The sequence below is a fragment of the Ricinus communis genome, chromosome 4 (assembly GCF_019578655.1).
Source record: "Ricinus communis isolate WT05 ecotype wild-type chromosome 4, ASM1957865v1, whole genome shotgun sequence".
Classification (NCBI taxonomy): domain Eukaryota; kingdom Viridiplantae; phylum Streptophyta; class Magnoliopsida; order Malpighiales; family Euphorbiaceae; genus Ricinus; species Ricinus communis.
Window position 1 is genome coordinate 28120317 of NC_063259.1, and position 24267 is coordinate 28144583.

The 24267-nt window shown below is 32.3% G+C and overlaps 2 protein-coding genes across 3 annotated transcripts; both read left to right on the forward strand.

Annotated features, from left to right (window-relative positions):
- Positions 1-3665: 3665 nt before the first annotated feature.
- LOC8269181 (protein MICRORCHIDIA 7) lies at positions 3666-14440 on the forward strand. 2 transcript variants are annotated; one of them, XM_002511086.4, is made up of 20 exons: positions 3666-4382; positions 5224-5298; positions 5401-5435; positions 5522-5600; positions 6018-6110; positions 6209-6293; positions 7050-7125; positions 9410-9538; positions 9970-10068; positions 10194-10295; positions 10644-10808; positions 11059-11157; positions 11236-11287; positions 11375-11486; positions 11909-11982; positions 12101-12486; positions 12859-12953; positions 13022-13103; positions 13537-13659; positions 13764-14440. In XM_002511086.4, the coding sequence occupies exons 1-20, from the start codon at positions 3980-3982 to the stop codon at positions 13848-13850; spliced, it is 2451 nt and encodes an 816-aa protein (XP_002511132.2). In that variant the 5' UTR covers positions 3666-3979; the 3' UTR covers positions 13851-14440. The 2 variants fall into 2 exon arrangements, with proteins under 2 accessions (XP_002511132.2, XP_015580718.2); XM_015725232.3 differs by lacking the exon at positions 9410-9538.
- Positions 14441-18924: 4484 nt separating this feature from the next.
- LOC107261849 (protein TAPETUM DETERMINANT 1-like) lies at positions 18925-22306 on the forward strand. The gene is made up of 4 exons (XM_015723906.3): positions 18925-19151; positions 20181-20332; positions 20576-20677; positions 21540-22306. The coding sequence occupies exons 2-4, from the start codon at positions 20245-20247 to the stop codon at positions 21878-21880; spliced, it is 531 nt and encodes a 176-aa protein (XP_015579392.1). The 5' UTR covers positions 18925-19151; positions 20181-20244; the 3' UTR covers positions 21881-22306.
- Positions 22307-24267: the final 1961 nt, after the last annotated feature.

The following is a 24267-nucleotide window of genomic DNA, read 5'->3' on the forward strand; positions in this document are numbered from 1 at the left end:
TTTCTCTGGCTCGTTGATTTCAGAATTCTTTGGTAAATTTTATGTTTATTGATTTGTGTTGAGCATTAGAGATATTGTGTATTAAAATATCTGTTTGTCGGCCTGCCTGCCTTAAGTCATATTTTATGATGTATGGCACAGTCGGAAAAATAATGAAGTCTTGAGGACCCGATTCCCGTTAAAATGAAACGTTGATTATTCGAAGTATTTTCTGGCAGGTCCTTGACACATTTTATGGGGGGTAAATCCTGCACCTGGACAGAAAGACCCTATGAAGCTTCATTGTTCCCTGGGATGATATAGAAAAGCATATAAGTTATCATGCTTGCATATCCACCATTTGAGTCTCCAACAATTATTCCAATAAGTACATATCAGTATTGTAGGGGAGGTTCTGCCGAATTTTCTGTATAATTTATCGGAGTCGAGATTTTTAGACAGCGAGTCCAAAGAATCTAGACTTAGGGTTAATTGTCAACTGTTTCAGCATTATTGATAAGTTGTGTTTCTGTGGTTAGATAATCCATCAGTTCGGCTCGCTCCAACCGAGGTATCGGAGCAGAGCTAAAAGGTCGTCAAAGCTGTGAGTTAAAGTTATATATCTGTTATGCAGTGTCATGCATAAATTTTAAATAGCTATTGTGATTAATTGATTGCAAGTTTAAATTATTCATTCAATTACTATTCATATATATCATGTTCTTCATTATTGAATTTATTATTGTCTGATAACTCGGAATGGGACGGCAGTAGAACATACTATTTTGATGAGTGCACCGGTATAAAAACCCAATATTGATAGAAAAAGGGTAAAATGGTAAATTTAAGAAGGAAAGTTTAGGATTTGCCCTGGTTAAGCACCACTCTCTGGGCTTAGTGGAGTGTGTTGTCGGAGTAAAGGTCCCTGGTCGAGCATTGCTCTCTGGGCGCCGGCTTATTTGGAAACCTAAGTGATCAGACTGGAGTTAAGGACCCTAGTCGAGCTTCGCTCTCTGGGCGCCAGTCTTCTTGGAGTAAGAGAGCCGAAAGGTTAAGAGTGTTAGTAATAATTAAATGTCGGAACTAGATTTAAGGACCCTGGTCGAGCCTTACTCTCTAGGCGCCAGTTCTGTTAGAATGAGAGAGAGTCGAGATGTTTGGTGTTGGGATTAGAATTCTACTGAGGTACTCTGTCCCATAGTATGTGAAAATTATTTTATATCAGCATGACATGCCACGTTTATTTTTACATAACTTAATATTTATTTCAAATTAAATAACTGTGTTATTGAAGTGTTTGTAACTGTTTTTCTTTGGATATATGATTTTAGCTCATTCTCGAGACTGATAGTCTCAATTTTACTGTTTTTCATATCTGTGATTGTTAGTCTTCCCACAGCTCTTACCTAGCAACCCGACTCCTTCATCATCGGGTGATGTATTTGATTTGTTATGTTTGACTTGTAAAATTTTAGATTTTCCACAGTAGAAGTAATAGACTTATCAGTTGTAATTTTATGTAGTTTCGGGTCTCGCCTAATTCCTTTGGCAGACCGAATTAAATTTGTAGAATTTAATGGTTAAGAAATTGTGACATCAGTGATATTAGATGAGATATAATTAAGTTAATGAGTGTCAAGCTTACTACGGGATTCGGTGGCCTTACGCCTACCATTCCCTAGTGCCGGTCATGGGCCCACAGATCGAGTCGTGACATTAATGATATTTATAAAAGTTACTTAAAAAATAAAATTTAAATTTAAATTTTACTAATAATTTTTTTTAATTTTAAATACTGTAATTTTAAATATTATAATTATTTAACTCTTAAGAATAATTTTAAAATAATAATTATTTATTTTATAATATAAGAATTTAACTATATAAGATCAATTTAAAGTAAGTTATTATTAATAAGTTTTAATAAGAATACTGTGTTCAAATAAATAAAAAAATCAAATTAATTGTGAGATGATAATAAAAAACTCTAAAATATAGTTGGTTGAGACTAAATCGGCTATCAACTGCTATATTTTAAATTTTTACTAAATGCTTTAATAATTATTTAATGAGAAATAACTATTAGTTTTATCAAATTTCTAAACCAAACACCTTCTAAATCAGCTATTAACTGCTATTTCTTAAATCTTTATCAAACGCTTTAATTTATAATAATTTTAGTATAAAATATAAGTTTTATTTTTATCTTTATTTCTTTTTCCATTTATATTAATTATTAATAAAATTTATATAATATATAATATTATGAAATTTTTATATTTATTATATATTAAGACAAATGAACATATGAATTATATATATTTATTAACTTTAATTTTGTATTTATTTCATTGCACTAATAAGCTTTCATATGTTCATATAATAATTATTTTTAAAAATTAGATTGTCATAATTCTTGTTAGTTATCTTTTATTATTATTATTTTTTAATATCACATATATATACGTTAAATTTTTTTATAATTATTATATTCGATTGATAAATTTTTAAATGTGCTACAAATTTCTTTTAACTTTTTATGATCTAAATTTAAATTTTATTCTTTTATAATAATGATATTAGTTTTATTATTATATATAAATATAAATATATATTTATTAAAAAAATAATAAAATATGTAGTAGCTGTGATAATTATTGTATCTATTATAATTAATTTTTAATAATATAATTTTATATTTAGATAAGTCATATATATATATATATATATATATATATATATATATATATATATATATATATATATTATTAGCATTTAAGATCACATTTGATTTTTTTATAAATACTATAATTAACACTTTTATGAATTTATCATGTCTTAATTTTTTAATTAAAAAACAACATGATATGATTTCATAAAATCTTATCACATGAAGTCCCTTGAGAAAACTTGATATTATATATATATATATATATATATATATATATATATATATATTTATTTATTTATTTATTAATAAACTAAAATCTTGTAATAATTTAATTTTAGAAAATAAAATATAATGATAATTGAAAATATAAATATATTAGAATGTAATTATATTTTATGCTTTTATAGAAAAAGTGAATAACTAATGAAATTTTATATAATTTAAAAATTAGTCTTTGATATTTCTTTTAGAGAAATATTAGTTTATTATTAAAAAAATTCTATATGATAAAAATTAAAATAATTTGAAAATATAAAATAAAAATATATAATAAAATATTTATTAACAATAAAATAAGTGATAATCAAAAAAGAAAACATGTTTAAAATAATTAAGAATAAGAGAATGTTAAAAATAAGTAATAAAAATACTTTTACTAATGCGTTTTAAATTTTTTGAATCAGTAATAAGCGTAAATAAAATAAACGCATCATAATTTAATTAGAGTTTTTCATGTTAAATTTAAATTATTTTATTTTATACTTTTATTATTAAAAATTAATTAAATAATTAGAGTTTTATTAAAAAATTAAATTTAATTCTATATAGTGGACAATTATTTATTAAATAATAAAATTATTATTGAATTTAATGTTATGATAAAGGTCAGAGAATTTCAATTCATGAGAATTCTACTCAAGTACAACCACGAAACCACAAATGATTGGACCGTAACGCAAGTTTTGTAACCGCCATGGCATTGTCGAATAAGTTCCCAGTTTCCACGCCGCTTAAACTTCGGCTGAACGCCGGTCCCAGGCACAGTTAATAAGCTGACAGAAGAGAAAAAAGTGTTTCGCACCTTCGCTCTTTTTTTTGAAGCGCAAACAGAAAGAGTCCCGGCAATCCAACCACAGGCACTTTCTCCCGTGCAAACCGAACCTTTTTCTTGTTTGCAGAGCCAAAAATATCTCTTCTTTCTATTTAACCTTTTTGAAGATCATTTTTGTCATGCAAAAATTAAAAGCCAAGTGAATATTATATCTTTCGTTAACTGCTGTTTTTAGATAAAAGATAAAGAAGATCCAAAAAAACAAACAAAAGAATCCCATGGACATTCCCGTAAAGCGAGAGATCGTTGAAACTTTTGGCACGGCAGACTCGAATCGTGGAAACGACAGCGTTCTACCAGGCCCTCCGGTGTTGATTGAGCTTAGTAGTAGCAGTAGCAGTAGCAGTAGCAGCAGCAGTGACTCGGATTCTGAATCGGATAATGGAGCTAGGTTTTTTCCTAATGGTGAAGGAATTTCCAAGAAAAAGAGGAAGCTCGAAGAGTTAGGTGTGGTATTACCTGTGGGGTTTCTAGCACCACTCAATCAGGTTCCGGCGGAGGCGATGCTAACGACGGTGCAGGGGAATGACAATGTGTGTCTTATTGATCAGAGTTGTAAGCAGTTTTGGAAGGCTGGAGATTATGAAGGTGCTCCTTGTGGTGATTGGGATTTATCTACTGGTAAGTTTCTTAACTTTGCATGCTATACCTTTTTAACTTTCTTTTGGTAGTCTTTAATATGTTTCCATTTATAATTAAATGACTTAAGAAGTATTTGAGCACTGGAGGATTTTGATTTTCCTTTTGTTTAGTAGTCTTTAATGTAAGTATTAATTAGGAAATGGTGCTATTATGCTAATAACTATTAATTGAGAATGTTAAAATTAATTTTAATTGTATATTAGAATTGCATATGTTTTTCGATGTTTTTTTTTTGAGTTGGGAATTTATGGGAGAACTGGCTACTTCTCAAAACTTGCCGTATGCCTATGACCAATGTTGGTTACATTATGCTATGACTGATTGATTTTCAATCTTGTATTGGGAGATTTGACAGCTTTATGCATATTTTTACTGTCTTAAGTCTTTTCTGCTCTGACTTTTTATTCCATTTCTGTGGTTTTGGATTATGGCTGGCTTTTCTTGTACAGTTGTACCTCTTTATTTTGTTACCCTCATCTTGTGATAGGGATCTTGTCTTATCTTTCCTGTCAATCTCTTTTTCTACGGAAGATTTTGTTTCCATCATGTGATGAACTTCTCAATGAACTACATGGTCAACAAACTAAATTTTGTATTTAAATTACAGAACTCCCTGACCTAGTTGGGCAACTGTGATTACAATCCTAGTCGCTCTTGTGGATGCTTAGCATGCAGCTTGTGTAAAAAAATCAATTGTTAATGGATAAATTATGATGGGAATGTAACCAACTATGACACAGCTATAGTTGGCCAACTATCCCTAAGCATTATTCTCTGACATGTGGCATTAATAACTCTCATGTTTCCTTGTTATCTCTAGGTGGGATGGATCATGTCAGGGTTCATCCTAAGTTTTTACATTCCAATGCTACCAGTCATAAGTGGGCTCTTGGAGGTAAACTTGTATTATCCTTTTACGATGTTTAGATTTTATCTTGGTTTGATATAGGTTTCTATTTCTTTAAGCTCAGCTGTCTATATTTATCTTACTTTGCAGCATTTGCAGAACTTCTGGACAATGCACTGGATGAGGTACTTTTTGTCAGATATTTTTCAGAGAAGATGGTGAATGGAATTTCTTTCTCTTCTGTTTGATGGTATTTCCCTATTAATCTCAGGTTTGCTATGGAGCAACTTATGTTAACATTGATATGCTTGCAAATTGGAAGGATGGGAGCCGAATGTTGTTGATTGAAGGTATTCGTCTCACTCTGTGCGGTGCCTGAGTATGGTTTTAGACATAGCTGTTTAACTGTAACAGTAGCATTACTTAATAAATAGGTTGTTGGATATATTGATTATTGGTTTTATTGCTGTAAGTTGTTGTTTACGCGGATCACTTGTCTTAAAACCTTTTCTCAGGGGAGTGTTATTTTACTTGAACCATATTATTATATTTTAAACAGACAGTGAATCTCTGATTATGATATTTATTAAATTGAATTTTCAAGTTGTGGATTGTGTACTTTATGTAATATCTTCAACCTTGCTCACTTGTCCTCATTATTTTTGTTAAAAAAAGAAATAAAGTTTTTAAATCTTTTTGGTTGTTTAATGATAAGATATTATCTGTATGTTGATTCTGGAATTCTTTTGGTTAAAACTTGGATGCAGATAATGGTGGTGGAATGGATCCAGATAAAATGCGACAATGCATGTCCTTGGGGTATTCTGCAAAAAGCAAAGTGGCTAACACCATTGGACAGTGTAAGCTACACGTCTTTTAACTAGGATTCTGTGACACTTATGACTTTTTTCTGATCTGTTATGAGCATCATTTTGAGTTTCGATACGCTTTCTACCAGACGGCAATGGATTTAAGACTAGCACCATGAGGCTTGGAGCAGATGTTATCGTATTCTCACGCTGCCCTGGGAAGGATGGAAAAAGGTTTGCACTTCATGTTTTTTTTGTTTGAATTGTATTTTTTTTTTTTAATTTCGTCTCTGTTGTTGGCAAATGCTACTTCCTCATTTTCTTTTGGTGGTCGGAACAGAGATAGATCGCCTGATTGAATTGTCTGCTGTCAACTGGCCTTTTCATAACTTGGATAACCTTTTGACAGTTTCTTGGAATGCAGGAGAGTTATCACTATTGTTTACCATTGTTAAGATAATTACTACATCTAGGAGGGGAGTTCACTACTATTATACTTTATTTCCTTGTAATCAGCTTTTCTTTTTTTTTTTTTTTTTGCTCAGATTGTGATAAGCTATTTAATATTGAAAACCTTGATCTATTTTCCAATAAAGGATGTGCGGAAACTTGCAAATTGTGTGAACTGGATCTGGCACTTATCTTGCATGCTTTTCCTTGTGAAAATTTCTTCATCAATAAAAATAGTGATGCATAAAAGTATTGAGAGAACTATGGAATTAATGGCCTTATTGTTTGATCAAATTATGCAAGTTACAATTAGTTTTACTTTTGGGAAAAATATTTTTCCCTGCAGGCATTTTAGTTTTCTCATGTTGATTTACTGTTTGATATGATTAGTCATCCACATGCATAATTATTTACTTTTGTCTTTAGTTTCAGTTTATTGTTTGGTTTGCTATTGTTTGATTATATTACAAAATTTTTGTGCTTCATTTCTGATGTTATTTTCGTATGCTGTGGGAAGTAACTAAATTAGTTTGCTTTCAGTCCTACGCAGAGCATTGGATTGCTGTCGTACACTTTTCTGAGGAGTACCGGAAAAGAAGATATTGTGGTCCCCATGGTAATTAAATTATCATGCAATGCAATAGTTCACTCTCCATCTTACTCATATTTTATCTGTCAGAAAATAACTATTTCCGGAGGCAGCACGCAGAACGATTTTCGTGATAATTTAGATCACTTTTCATGTGAATTTTCTCATGGGTTCTTCCTTCCATTTGTGTTTGCTTCTTTTGGTACCTTTTTTTGTATGAGTTAGGTCTTATAGTTCTGACTATCGTCATCCATTTTAGTCAATACTGCCTATGGCGAGTCAAGTTCATAATTTGATTAATTTTTGGGGGTAAGGACTTCAATCCATGACCTGCACTTTGTTTACCCATAGGTGTGTAAACTGAGCCAAGCTTAGTTGGCTCTCATTATTTGGTCATTTTGTTAGTACTTTATGGAGTAAAACGTAGAGGTGAGCACGGTTCAGGGAAATCCGGGGATTTGAAAATCTCCAGAATCGTACCAAATGTTGGAGATTTTAAAATTGGATCTCTAAAACCATACCGTAGCATAAAAATCTCCTCGATATGGTTCGGTATGGAGATTTGAGTCTAATGGAACAGTTTAATACAGTACGTGAGAATGGAGATTTGAGATTTTCTATTTTTAAATAATTAAAAATATTTTTTAGCTTAAATCAATTGGACTAAAGTTAATTTAAAATTATACAAAAAATAAAATCACTACAATTATATTATACTTGTATTCAACAACTACATATTAGAAAAGTTTATGTTCAATCCACCAAACTAATAAAAAAGTGTTTATCAAGTAAATTTATATTTAATAGTTCCAATCCACCAAGCTGAATATTTGCAATATTTCATTGTCCAACTGTTAAATACATTTCATCTGACCCCTCTAATGCAATATAGTGTTGTTTTACTAAAAAACACATTATTAGTAAGAATTACTTTATAAATATAATTAATATCATGTTAGCACTATATCATCATAAGTTAGTAAATTAATGTGTTTGGTATGAGAATAACTTTCATTATTAAGATTTAAAAGAAATTCTGGGTCCTATATTTTTTTGATTAAATGAACGATAACAATGTGAACTTGTAACTTTGCTATAAAATCGAAATAAACTTGGTGAATAATTAATATTGTAATAAAATTTAAAACTTAATGACTCTATTTTATATTTGATTTTAAGTTTAAGCTTAAGATTTGAATTTATCTATTACAAGAATAATCATATTTATGAATAAATAAAATTGTAAATCGGTTCTAGTTTTGGTTTTTCGGTTCGGGACAATATGGAATGGTTCGGTACGATTCTTGATACGGATAACTAATGAGATCCAGAACTGTATCAAAAGAAAATTTTGCGGTCCGATTTGGAGAAAGTCAAATGGTCAATGGATATTTTCGGTTCGGTTTTTCGGTATGGTTCGGGATCTCTAAGTCCAGTACTCAGCCCTTCAATTTACTTCCTCTTGCATACTTTTTGGTACCTTTGGAACTTTATTATGGTGCTCGTTTACTGTTTATGTTTTCCTTCAAATTTGCTGTTGTTCCTTTGCTTAGTGCCTTGCACAGCTTTTTCTTCCCTTTTGGTCGAGTTCACTGAAAGGAATAAATCCACCAGCATAGCAATTTTGGTTGGAATTGAGTATACTAGTGACCTTAGGCTTAGAAGTTCAGAATAGGAGCAGGTTTAGTCATGTGTAGCAAGGTAGGATGCTTGCTACATTTGCTATAAGAGACCAGCTTTTTTCTTTTTCCTTTAATTACTGAAAAACAGAAATGAGAGATACAGAATAATTAGGTGGAATATTGTTTTCTAAAAATGTAATTTTTTGTATTAATTCACTATTGAGTTGCATAACCACGTTATCGGTCGACCAACATTAAAGAGCCTATATAGAAGTGCCAATTTTTGGAACTTTTTTTTTCTTCTTTTTTCTCCTTGTGATTATGCTTTAGATGTTATCGTTCCTGCAGTGGCTTTAGTTTTAGATATATTGCATTTAGTTGATGCATTTTCAGCTTCTTTTGCACAATGGTTTGCAATTGGAAGTTTAATATATATTAATAGGTGTGCTGAGTTTGGGATCCTGCAGTTCTCTATTGACTGTCTTGGTTGAACTCGTGAAGTTTGGATTGCATGGTGCATGTAATCCCTGTCACTAAATCAATTCAACTTGCTTGCTTTTACTAGTCTGCAATAGCTTTCCTCGTCTTTATTCTGCAATGTGAATCATGCCTTTTCTTTTGCTGTTACATTCTGATTGTCTTTATATTTTGATCTTGCATTTCTAACACACGTATATGTTATGTATAAGCTTGATTATGAAAGAAAAGGGCAAGAATGGAACAAAATGATACGATCATCTAGTGGTGATTGGAACAGAAATGTAGAGACAATAGTTCAGTGGTCACCATTTTCCAGTGAGGCAGACCTCCTTCGTCAGGTTTTTTTTTTGTATTCTATGCTCTACTTCTTAACATCATCCTAGTGGTGAGGCTGTTATGGTGGCTGCCTTGTCAATAACTGTACATTGCTGCTGCCAAATACCAACAATCTCCCTGAGAACATTTTGTTTGGTAGCATAACAATTCCTTGACACATGCATGCTTGTGCGGGGACAATTTTGGCCACATGCAAGTATGCAGCCGTCAGTTTTCCTCCCATTTTTGTTTTCATCCTTTTTGGTTGAATTGTAACTGTTATATTGCAATGATTTGAGACATCACTGCATATTCAACAGTTGATGCATAAAAGTTTCTCTTTATCTTTCTTTTCAATTTGACGCTTCTTGTTTCTAACATAATTCAGGGCAGCTTTATGATTGTCAGTTATATTATTTATATTATTGGCATACTGTCCTTTTCTACTCTGTAGTTTAATCTGATGTCGGATCATGGGACACGGATAGTAATTTACAATCTCTGGGAGGACGATGAAGGATCGCTGGAGCTTGATTTTGACACTGATCCTCATGTATGCTATATTAACATCTACCATCCTTTTGCTTATAATTTTCTTTCTGCTTTGATTGAAGGGAAATTAGATTTTTAGCATTATCTTGTTTGCAAGGGTATATTTACATGGTTTACATCTGGCAGGATATCCAACTCAGAGGTGTAAATCGAGATGAGAAGAATATACAAATGGCAAAAGAGTTTCCAAACTCCAGACACTTCTTGACTTACAGGCATTCATTAAGGGTACCTAGTCTGCTAAAACTATTTTTTTCATTTATGTAGTAGATTGGAACAATTCTATCTATTGCTTGTTAGAAGTAGCTGAATGGGTAATCTCCTTGTTTCAGGAGAGGTTAGATAAACACCCAAAGACTAATGTATGATTGTCTCTCAAATGGAATTTCTGTGCATGAACAGTTTAGAAATAATTAAGTAGCAAGTAAATCTAAATGTGCATGATTGCTATTAGAATGTATAAAGTCTAAACTGAAAAGGCTTCTGTCAGTGGACAGGTGCTATCTTTAAACATTTTAGGTCTATCTCCTCTCGTATTACTTAATCCTGACTATGCTTCTCTATGTCTACCTCCAGAGTTATGCGTCCATTCTCTATTTGAGACTTCCTCCTTGCTTTCGAATCATTCTTCGTGGAAAAGATGTTGAGCACCATAATATAGTGAACGATATGATGCTGTCTCAGGAGATCACGTACCGGCCACAGAGTGCCGATGGAGTTGCAAAAGACTTTAACTTGAATGTAAATGCATTATAATCTCTTCTCAATACATATTTGCTTGGAAAAGTACTTGCCTACACTGGGTATTTTACACCCAGCAAGGGATGAAAGCCACATTCGTGTTGGTGTTTTACTGTGTATGAGGCATAAATCCATTGGTTAAGTGTAATACATCCTTGTACGTGGCATACATCCATTGGCTGGATGTTGTAAGTTTTTTTACCATCTGCATATCTCAATCTCGATGCTGATTGGTTACAAATCTTGACAGCATATGGCAGCTATTGTGACTATTGGCTTTGTGAAAGATGCGAAGCATCATATTGATGTTCAGGGTTTCAATGTTTATCACAAAAATCGACTCATTAAGGTTAGCTTTTAAAACTTAACATGGTTGGACTTTCTAGTACATACTTGTGTCGATTCCAAATGACACCAACCTTTTCAGCCATTTTGGAGGCTTTGGAATGCTGCTGGAAGTGATGGCCGTGGAGTTATAGGTATTTTTACATAGTTGCGGAATGTGCTTCCTAAGTATCTATTTCTATTAAGTTAGTCGATCTGAGGCATTGTGTGTCTGCTGGCAGGTGTGCTAGAAGCTAATTTCGTTGAACCAGCACATGATAAGCAGGGATTTGAGCGTACAACAGTTCTTGCAAGACTTGAGGCTCGCCTTGTTCAGATGCAAAAGACTTACTGGTTTGTTGTTCATAGCTGTTAGAAGTTGTATTTTTCCCACATCTGGATTGGGCACCCTTTTTCTTTGAGCTAGCTTTTGGGATTGAGTTCTACCCAAACCCATTTATTATGGTATCAAAGCCGGCCTTTTGTCTGAGTGATGGGTTTGGACCCGGCCTGTTTGCATGTCATGCTAAGCGTGAGGGAGGGTGTTAGAAGTTATATTTATCTCACATCGCTTAGTTACTGGGCTGTTATGGTGTATATATGTGGATTAGGTACCCTCTTCCTTTGAGCTAGCTTTTGGGATTGAGTTTTACTCAAGCCCATTTATCAATGGATTTAAATTTTTAGATATCTGACTATCCATAATTGCTCTTTTGTACTCTATGAGTTGCTTTTAAGGTTTTCTAATGTTTAGTACTAATGTTTTACTTTTGTAGGTCTACTAACTGTCACAAAATTGGGTATGCTCCACGCCGAAATAAAAGATTTATAAATGAGAGTACAGATGGGGGTATCTTTTTGGGCCTTTTACTGATTTTAGATACCTGCTAGTAAATGTATTGTCTTTCTGTTTATGGATGCTTGTTGGTAATGGTAGTAATATTGCACGAAATTATCTCTACTTGTAGGATCTTCTCCTGATTATTCACAAGTGTCTTCCCAGTCTAAGAAGTATTCTGCTTTGAGAGGCAAGGGATTGTCTTCACTTTCAGACAAATTCTATTCTCATGCAAACCAAAATGGAGGAAAGGGATCAGATACATTTGCAAAAAATGGAAACCCTGCTTATGCCAATGGACATGTCTCCAGTAATGGAAGTGACGGAACAAAGACATCAACCGGATCCGGAAGAAAAACACATTCAAAAGCACCATCATCACCTTCTTTACATGATGTCGATGACAACGATGCGCATATTGCTCTTCCCACTAGACAAGATGGGCTTCATATGGTTCGTTTATCTTCACCCTTAGAAGATACAACTCAGCAAGCAGTCACCAGATCCCAGTCTAAGGTTCCTTCTTTTTAACATAAAATACTCGTTTTACTTGATTTTGATTATAGAGAATGTTGAAGTTCAACTCTCTACAAAAGTGGATCCTATCAGCTAGTAAGGATGTGAAGAAATTCTTACCTATTCATTATCGCTAAAGCGAGTAGTATTATTTGTTTTTTGTTGCGAGAGGCTTTTATGCTATGCTTCTTGTGACTGCTTCAGGACCTCAACCTTGAGGATTTCCTAAGTTGAATTGTTGACAAAACTAATTTTGCATTTCATGGGCAGTCGCCATTGTTGGAAAAACTATCTGTTGGTGCATGTTGGCATGTCTTTTGGGCTCTGCTAATGTTCTTTTAATATTAAACTATTCTTATGTTTGATTTGCAGGCAGGTAAAGTTGATAACAGTCAGCATGTCCTTCCAGAATCTGATTTATGCAATATTAACGAGCTGAAGCAAGAGAACCAGGAGCTGAGGGAAAGGTGATTATTTCTATTTCTAGATGCAGTATTAACTTTTTCAACTTGTTAACCACGTTTTCCATTTGTAGATTAAAGAAAAGGGAAGCAGAGTTTCAAGGTGAAATGATGCATGGATCGATGTGTAACAAGTGTAAATCACTTGAGATACAGGTATAGACCTTATTATCTTATTTTAGTTAGTTACTTTGCTGGTGATACTGGGAAAATGGGGATCCAAGAGGTCAACGCACATCTGTTAATGCATGTCTTTGTGCTATTTGTAAATTGTAACTTAATTATGACCAGCTTATGTGACTATGGCTTTGAATCTCATCTAATCTTTCCCCACCCACCTGCCCTTCCAAAGGGAAAGAAAAATAAAAAGGAAGGACTCGACTCTTATAGATCCTTGGCAAGGGTTATTTTATCCAGCCTTCTCCTATTTATGGGCGAGAATCTGTGTCTATGATATAAATTATAAAGTTTATACAAAAGCAAATGCATTAAATTCTTTGGGGGAATAGCTCATTACCTTTTAGAATGCTTCATTCCTCTTTCTTTTCCATTTTTTTAAATTTTGAAACTGCCGATTGTTCTGCTGCAGTTACAGGAGGCACAGCAAAAAATTGAGGAATTGAATAAGGAGCAAGAAAGTCTTATTGATATATTCTCAGAGGAAAGGGATCGACGAGACAAGGAAGAAGAAAATTTGAGGAAAAAGTACAAGGTATTTGCCCACTCACTAAAGAGGGAGGGTGAATTTTTCTATTCTTTTTGAATGAGTTAATTTATACCTGAGTAGGGCATCTCATGGTTGACATTTTCTTGTAGGATGCTTCTAATACCATCCAACAGTTGCTCGACAAGGTGAGGCTATTGGAAAAGATGAAATCTCCCAACTATAGAGCAGAAAGATAAGAGCGCAAATAATTAACGTAACTTCCACGTTATTAGTCATGTATAGCTTCATTCTTTTGTTTTTTTGGGCACCCTGTTTTCCCATGACTTGGCCAGACAAACCTTTCGGCTTCTGAATGTTGCTAACTTAGGTGTGGAATTGTTCGTAGTATGTTCTCAATCTTGACTGGGCTCTGGTCACGTGCTTTCTCCCCCTGTAATTTCTTGCCTGAGGCTGATAGATATAGCAAAGGAAATACTGAGGCACAGCTGCTGGACCGTAATATGGAATTGCAGTCTCCTGTATAGCTTCCAAATTTTGGATAAATAGCATTCTGTAATCTTTGTAGATCTGTAGGTTTTAGATTTACTAGGTGGGAGGAGACTGCAATCTGGGAGTAGAACCTGGAGGTGTTATTAGTAATTTTCCTTGAATTTGTAGAAAGTGGTATTGTTACCACATTTTTGTATGTGATTCTCTCTAATTTAGTTTCTTAATTCTCCTGTTTGATACATATGTATTGGAGATCACAAAGCTAATGTCAATTATCTGGGAGAAGAAGCAAAGTGTAGACAAAATAAAGGTTCTTGCCTTTGCATTACGATTATTATTCTTTTGTCAGTTTGCCTTCGAATTGTGAATTGTGTTTGTGTTATAGAACGGTGAGGCGTTTGTAGGAGTTAGTGGTGCTCTAGTCATTCAGGACCAGGACCATGGCCTTGTAAACATAACAAAAATCTTTTAAAAAATAATTATAAGAAAAATATTTTTAATTATTAGAAGAATAATCAATAATTTTAAGTCTTAATTGCTTCTTTTATACAATTAATTCAAAATTCTCTAAAAATATAAATATATTAGGGATTAGCTATACTTAATTTTTTTATATAAATATTGAAATATAGCTAAAAAAGGAGGTCTTGCTCGGCTCGCCTATCTTCATTTCTGGAGCCACTTCCGAGCGCTTTCACCTCTTGGGCAATTTGCTTAGCTCGCCTGCGCCCACCCTGAGCAAAGTTAGTGAGCCGTGTAATAGGTGACCATTTCAAAACGGATAAACAAAAAAGGCCTATCCGATTTTTCTTTTGCAATTCTTCCTTTATGAGGCCTAGCCGAACCATAACCTGAACTAGAACAAGAATAAGAATCTCTATCTGATTTTTAGATTTTCAGTGGATCGGTCAGAAAAGAGCCTTCCGGCTGACTTGAACTGTTTTGTCAATCAAAGTAGCTTAAACAGCTTTCTTTTCTCATAAATAATTTTTATTTTTCACAAAGATGTTATACTAAATATTATATTCAATTAGTTACTTTATATTAAATAGTATTTTTATCTTAAAATTTTAACATTTTAATAATATTATTAAATATTATATTTAATAAATAGATGAGTTATATATATTTATATGGAGAGAGAGAGAAAGTTAAGTACTTATAAGACTTATTTATAAACATATTTAGACCAATTTAGATTTTATATGGATAGTAATATTGTATTATGAAAATTTAAAAATATTAAACGTGTATAACACTTATCAGTTTTATATATGAGAGAAAGGTATACACATAAATTTATAGTTGTCGAATTTAAAAATCACAAAAAAAAGTTAGTGATATTTATAGATATGTTAATGGTTCAATAAAAAAAAAAGAAGAAGAAATCTACAAGTATTGTAAACTAAATTATTCTTTTACTAAATATTTGAAGTCACTTCATAATTTTGTTTGCTATAGTCAATTTGATCACTTCTTGTTGTGAAATTTGTTATTTTAATAATTTTTTGTAGTGTTTGAGGAGATTTTTATTGATGCAACATTAGCTAACACCAATGTTGGAGTTGAGAGTAAGGCCTCTTTTGACATGTAATTATTGGTTAGGGTTTAGGAGGGCCAAAAAATCACATATGTTATTCTTTTATTCAATCTCTTTTTGAACTTTCCTTTTCCTAATTATTGGGACTGAAGTTATATGATTGTATCCGATCTTAGTCCTGAGAAGCGATTTGGGGCCAACTACCCACCAATACCATGGCCGAGAGGACTACTACAATCATATCCACTTCCTCATTTTGTATTTCATGGTCAGGGGATCTCCACATTCTCCAAACATACAACTGTTGGTGTCAGATTTTCTTTATTTATATAAACACATGTCTAACATTTATCCACACAGATTATAGATATATGCACGTAAAATGTTTTACTATTTTTATTTTTTATTGCAGAGTGAATACAGTTAAAATACATTTAGAATACGGTATTGACACTTTTAAAACACAAAAAAGATAATTCTGATTATTTAAAAATTAAATTGAAGTAGCAATTTAACCTTCTAAATTTACAAGTTACTCCATGATGTATAATCAAACATAATTGGACCATTGTAAGGAATAAAATCATTTCACATGCTATATATAGAGATATATAAAATATGTTTTAAATTACCAAAAATCCAAATCAAGTTGCACTTTCAGTAGCATCTTTCCACCGATATTACCAGCACCCTTAAAATAGGGTTAAAGAAAACATGAAGCGGATGACATGTCATTAAAATATGGTTATACAGTTAGAGAACATTCCAATAATTGACAAAATTTAAGTAGCAACACATCAAACATAGGATTAATATTATTGTGTTTTTATCTGCTTGCTTCATTGCCCAAATGAATACAGAAAATTGGATGGCTGGACCATTTGCAACGACAGACAAACAGGGACTTGAATCTTGTAGCATGAAGATTGCCTTGACAATGACATCCTACGGTCCAACGACTTCCCCGTATGGACAACTGGCAAAGTTAAAGCGAGTTATTAAGGAACTCGCAGTAAATGAGGTAATTATTAGGTTAATTTTACTTTCCACGCCTATTTGTCTACCTCATCCCCGACTCCAATCCATCCATACACGTATTACTCAGGGTGATCATAAATTCCCAAAACCAACACCACGCTAACCCAATTCCTAATCCAGGTAAGCCTACAATCTTACCCAAACAGCCCCCTAAAATTTCTACTCCGACACCAAAAAGCCAATAAACCCGGCCGGCCTCATAAAGATCGCTGCAATTATTACTAATCCACACTTGTTAAAGTAAAATTTTAACAAGAAAATAATAGATTAAGAGAAGCATATTTTATACTATTAAAGTTTAGATGTTATTAAATATTTAATGATATATTAAATTAGATCTAAGGAAAAAAATATATAAATAGGTTTTAATCACTTTTGTCAACAAGTCTAAATTTAGATGTTATAAATATTAATAGTATAAATACTTGTATTTTATGAATTTCTCATAACAAATTTTGATTGATTTAAGATTAAATTTAAAATAAAAAGCATTTTACTAGACTAAAGTTATTAACTTTTCTTTAAAAATCTAATTAAGTGATTTAATTATCTAAATTTGACAATATTTTTTAATATTTTAAAACTTGAGATCTTATTGCACAACTGTTATTATTATTTTAATTATAAAATTAAATTTATAAATATAATTTAATTAATTATTCAATAATTAATATTAATTTATAATAATTCTAAAAATAATAGCAAACTAACTAAATATCTTTAATTTCTTAAAGATTTTATTTATATTATTGCATTAATAAACTATTTATCTATTAATATTATCTTTAAATTAATAATATCAATAAATTATTTTTAAAATATTTATTTGTTGACTCTAATATTATATAAATTAATACTATCAATGTAATTGGTATACCATTTTTATGAAATTAAAAATTATTATATAATTTAAAAATTAATTTATTAGTATTTAAAGATATTATCTTTTATAATTAAAATTATTATTTAATTAGTACACTAATTTATTAATTAATATAATATTTAAATATAATAATATGCTAGCTTTTACAATAATCATTATCTAATTACAAAATTAATCTATTAGTAATATATTATTTTTAGGATTAGAATGAGTGTTTAATTAGGAATGTAACTTATTAATAAATAAATTAATAGAAAAAATTATAAAATTATATATAAGTTTGAATTCTATGTGTCAAAAATAGTACAAATATCAAAGTAAAAATTCTACATATCAAAAATTAAGTATGCGTATTAAAAAAATTAGATAAAATTTTTAATATATATTGTAAATATTTTTAAATATAATAATAATATCACAGCTTATTTTGGGATTTAAAAAAATATATAATTACTTTTTTTTTCTCAGCCTCAAATTGTAGTTTTCTTTTTTTCTTAGTTAGTTGATAATTAATAGTTAGAAATCTCCTCCAATTATCAATATAAATATTATCATTTAATTTAATAAAATTAATATTTATAATTAACATTTTAAAAGAATATTTCAATTTAAAATAGTAAAAAGTAATGATGTCAACTATAAAAACATTAACTTTCGTATCCTATGGATAAATTGATATTTCAGGGAGAAATTATTTTGAATCTTTTATGTGAATATTTAATATGAAATGATAATTAATAGAGAATTAGTACACAGAAAGAATTAATAAAAAAGATTAAGCACATATTATCTACTAACGTAACTACTTATTCTATTTATTTGTTTACAAATCAATATTTTATTGAATTATTATTTTCGTGACTTGCACTATGATTTTCTTTCTTTTTAGGATGAAAGGACTTTCTTTCCAAAATTATATTTGAGAAATGTTTTTTTATAAACCGGCCCGAAGTTTATAACCGGATCCAATTTCTAAACCGAAATCTGACTGGAATCATTTCGATTCCAAAACCGAGATAAACTACACTTCCGGGCAGTCCGATTTTGATGAAACGAAATGTCAGTGACAGTCCTGTTTTAATTCCGGGCGTTTTCAATTATGGGAGTGGACCGGAACCGTTGCTACGGCTGATAATTAGTTTGTTAAATGATAAAAGAGCGCCAAAACTTAATAATTACACTGCTCCCACATCACACCGCACGTCCCTAATCACCGTAACCATCATTTCTACACTCTCTGCTGTCAAAAAGGCAAAGAAATACAATAAAAGCCACGTGCACCTTAACCATGGTCAATTAGTAATAATTCATTCATTTCTTTCCAATTTCCACACTTACCACAGCCACGTGCGCTCTTAACCATGGTTATTTACTTCTTCCATAATCCATCCATCCAACTTATAAATACACCAGAGAGAGAGAGAGAGAGAGGCTTCTATCAGCATCATGTTCAAGACAAAATAAGAACACACATAACCCTAACCCTCTCGACCCCTCCAAAACGCACGCGTATCGGTGTTGATTGTTCTCTTTTCTCTCTTCTATCTAACCCGTGCGATTGGATCCATTTTATCCAGTTTCGCAGAGGTGAAGCAAATGTCAAAAGCTCTCTATGTTTAACTTGTGTAATTGCATAGGCGGATATTAGTTCTGTCCATTTGTTTATTTATATTCATATAAAATAATAAATGCATTTTGATCAGCAAACTACTTTTTTTAGCGATTCTTGTGTTTTGTCATTTCTGGCTTTTTCCGATTTTCTCTGCCATTTTTGTCTCTTTAAGCTTTCTTTTTTCTTGTCTCTCTCCGTGTTATGTTTTTTGGTACTTTACTGAACTCTTTGCTTTGTCTACAGTATACACTGTTCTCGCGCAGTAAATTCCGCTGCCGCTATTGCTGCCGGTTTGATTTTTTTTTTTTTATATTTGTTTTCTATTATCCAAACATTTTCTATTCTCAAAATTTTCCCGGAAAATACCACAGTTGCTTTTTCTGTTTCAGCAAAACACCTTTCCCTTCCTTCAATAACTTCCTCTTTTTAACCTCATCTCTTCGTTTCTAGAGACTTGTCTTTATTCTTTCTTTTAAATTTTTTGAAAAAATTGCTGTAATGGAAATGAAAAATGTAAACCGTAGTTGAAAAAAACTGTTCGTATTGAGTTCACTTTTCTGTGTTTGCCTTTTTTATGCTAAACAAGTTGTTTAATACTAGTGCATATCGCCGTCGTTTTTTGGTCCATTTCTAAGCTAAACTTCACCTCGTGAGTCCTAGCGTTTTATAGCCAACACAGCATTTGAAAGTCAAATCTCAACCGCTTGTTCTTTTAATCTGACGGTTGTTTCTGTTCTACTAACTCTTTGATGTGATTTGATAAATACACGCATTCTCGTTCTTTGATGCAGATATCAGTATCTGCTATATATTTAGAGAGAGAGAGAGAGAGACTCTCTTCGTTTCTAGTGAAAAAGAAAAGCATATTATCTATCTATGGCGGTTTTAGCGCTCCGAGTCTGACTCGTTGCTTTCATTGAGTTCTCAATGCGAATTAACTGTCTGTTGTTTTGACTTTTTGTTTCGCTCCTCTCTCTTTTTTTTTTTTTTTTTCTTTTGGATAGAATCAAAAAGTTGGTTGCCCTTTTCTATATTTCCACGCTGAAAAGTGGAGTTTCATTACCGACGATGAGAGCCTTTTTAAAGCTTAGGTTGGCCGTCGTTTCGGCTCTTTCCTTCCTCGCTATGCTTATATTCATGGTTTATTTTTGGACAGGTGAGTCATAGAATAATAATACAATCATATTCCATGGATCTAGACATTCCTTTGTATTTGTTTAATGTTTCTATCATTACTGTGGTTGGTTTGTGTTTTGTTTTCTATATTAATTCCTGTTTCTTGTCGCCTTTATTCCGTATTAATTATTAAATCTACACATACAAACACCTGATATCATTTGTTTTCTATTTAATATTTATCTAATTCTTTGTTTTTGTTTTCTGGTCTTCTGGTTTCAAGGTGTTGTTAAAAGTGAAGTTGGATCGATGGAGTCGAACCAGTTAATATCCAAAGGAGAGAACCATACACAATCCTCTTCCAATCGAAAGTTGCTTAGCCGCTGTGAGTAGATCCTAAATTTCCTTCTAGGGTTTCGTTTTGGTTTTTGAAATGCAGAAGAGCGAAATAGTACTGTTTATCGTGTCGGGATACGGGGGATTTTTCTTTTTCTTTTTGCTATCCTTTGGCTTTCTTTGTGTGAAGGGTCCTGCAACGATCAGTTTTTGTTATGCTTCTGTTTGCAATTGGTTTTTTGGTAGCAGTAGCACTGTAGCATCAGTGTGTCCATGGCAATTTTCAGATTAAGCGTACTATAGTGGCGTCAGGGGTGCACGTCTCTTTTTCTCATTTCTCGTTTTCTAACGTGTACCGTTGGTGTTTTGGTCCATCAGTACTCAGTACCCTAACTATAGAGAGTATTTTTTTGAAGGGTTCCTGGGATCCCTTAGGTTACTGTTTGCTGTTTCTATTATGCTACCTTCCCATTGAAAACCCTTTTAGTTTAGCTTGTTACAGGTGCGTCTGTTGTCAATTGCTAATTTGGTAGGTGTCTCTTTGTCAATGTTTTGGACTGTTAACTAATTATTTATGACTTCGATTTAATTTTTATTTTCAAAAGAGTGGGAATGGCTCATACATGAAAAAGCAAATGGCTAAATTCGAGTAGCGATACATATGGACCCTATCCATGCTTGCTTATGAGGGTTATTTGTCTGTTACTTTTCCCCTAAAATTCCTGTGACCCACCTCCAAAAAAGTGTATTTTGTCTGCTGACGATTCCCTTATTGGTGGGTAAGACTTGGATCACATTATGTTTAATGAATTAGCCAAGTGTGCTGTTACCTTCTTTTAAAAGCTTAGGCTATCGCTATCAAGAATTTATTGTAAAGCTCCTTTTTTGTTTGTATCTGTTTTACCACACAGCATTGGCAATGGTGGAACCTAAAAGAATATCGGGAGAGTCGTGTACAAGTGCTGATATTGTAATAAATCAAGGATCTACTACTTCACTTCCAAACGGCATACCCACCTATACTGTTCAGATCACTAACATTTGTGTCACCGGCTGTGATATCTCCGGAATTCACATCAGATGTGGCTGGTTCAGTTCTGCTCGCCTAATCAACCCGAAGATTTTCAAACGCCTTCGCTATGATGATTGCCTTGTTAACAATGGCAAGCCCTTAATATATGGCGGCACAATTTCCTTTGAGTATTCCAATACTTATCTTTATCCTCTCTCAGTGTCTTCAGTACTCTGTTGAGACTACAAATTTACATAACAAGCAACATATCAACAGCTATATATAAAGGAATATATATATATATATATATATATATACAGCCTTTGAGTTGAAGAGTTAATAAAGTAGTAGGAAATTCTTTTTGTTTCTTGGGTGGTGGCCGTCTGTACAAAGACAGATGGGTAATATGTGTAGTGGATGCCAGAGAAATTTTTGGGTTCGTTTGTCTCTTCTATAATGTGGTTTCGGATACCCATCTTATTCGTTTGGGGAAAGGCCCAATTTTGCCCTAGACTATTCCGTAAAAGCAATCTTGTCCTTGAGGCTTTTTAAGCCATTATAGCCCTTAGACTGTATAATTGTGTTTATGCAAACCTTGTTTCAAAACTCTGTTAAAGTGCAGCGTCTGGGATAAATAAAAGATTAGACATGGGTTGGAATAATTAATAGCTGGTGTCCGTACATTTTTAAAATATGGCATTCTGGTGTTTTAATTTATTTCTGTTACAATATCACGTTTAATTTTTAGTGAAATTACTTGAATAACATTCTTCCTCTTCCTTTTTTTTTTTTTTTCTCTTTCTTCCATTTTCTTCTCCTTTTTCTCTCTTATTCTTGATTGCCTTTTTCTTTTTCTGTTAGGAATCTCATTGAATACTCAAGATTAAGATTTAAGAAAGTTGGGCAAATAAATAAAATAAGAATCCCAAAGATGTATTAGTACAAACTTTAACTTCCAACTCACCCAGAATAAAAATTTCCAGTTCTTGACTCACGTTCTAAACTTGTAGCTCCTTTTACCTTAAAACATATGTTGGTAAATTAGTTAATAAAGATAATTGATTGGAGGAAACATATACTTGATTTTAAAAGCCTAAACTATCTTAACTTAGGATTTATTATTATTAGTGATTTTTGAAAACTTTTATTTAGGTTTTGTGTTTTATTAGTGAATCATTCTGAAATTGATCAAGTGCATTGAATATAAATGAGTTAAAGATTGAGGAAAGACAACAAAAAGTTGTTCTTTCCTTTTTAAGTTTGGATGGATGAATTTTATTTCACTTTCTTAGGAAACAAATAAAAAAAATTATAGAAAATAAAAGAGAAGATAAAGAAGATATGAGATACCTAACAAGGATATCTAAGTCATTTCATTGTTTAAAATAGTCACGAAAGTATGAAACATGCAACATACACTAAATTGCGTATACACACACACCATCCAACCTCATACCCATAAGCCATAACTCTTTAACCTTTCTTGTCTCTCATCATTTTGGACGGTTCTTTCATTTCTTAAGCGTTTCTTTTAAATTATACACAATTTTACAACAATTGTTTGATGACAATTATTATTATTTTTTTAAATTTATGATTTGAAAAAGCATGTTTTTCTTTTCACTTAATTACTTTTAATCAATATAAATAACAAATTCATGCTAAATTTGCCGACTAAAGAGCGGAGTTGCACATGTCCTTAAAACAAATATAAGGGGCCAATATGACTATATGAGTAAACATAGACGGCAAAAGTGGACCTTTTCCTTACTGGTTCTTCGTATTTTCTTTCTTACAAATGGTCAAAGGAAATAATATTGGTTGCTCATTCTACAGATTTTTTTTCCTCATCGCCAGGGGCACGTGCCTTTTTATAAGCTGATGTAGTTTTTAATTGGCTTTTGTTCTTTCATTCTATTTTGCATTCTATTTAATTGCCATGGATGAAAAAACTGTGTGAGGATTACCACCATGACAGGATATTATTCAATTAAAATGTTAAACAATAAAGAAGTAATAGAAAAGACTAGGAATAACACTATATTTCAATAGAGTTATTAAATTACTTTCTTAACTTATTCAAAATCATTTCTTTTTCCTTCTCTGTTCTATTTACCTCCAATCTTTTGATCCCAGCATTTTATCAATGTCAAGCGCAATTTAAATTATCTTTAAGAAAGTGAAAGATATATGCCAACATGCAGTACAACCAAATATATAAAAGCCGTCTCGAAGTCCATTCTGTTGCTAACGCTATCTCCTTCTTCAGTCTCTTTATCTTGGCGTTAACTCATGACCTAACAGCGCTACTATGAATAATCAGTTCATTGGTGGTGGTGGTGGTTTGCCAGTTGGTGGGTATGGAGGAAGGAGGGATATTATGGAGGTGGTTCCTTCAGGGCTAACGTAGTAGGCCGGACTTTGAGCAGGAATCCCTTGGCAATGACCTTGTCCTGGACATTCGGGTGCTGGCAAGACGAAAGGGTGTGGTCTATCCATAGTGGGAATATAAGTGGAATTTTTGGTTTTTCCTTTTCCAAGGACCCATTTACAACTTTGCTGGTGCAAAGAGGACTGACACTGCAAAGTTCGCTAGGTCTTATCAAGGAATGCTGGAGGGAGGGAGT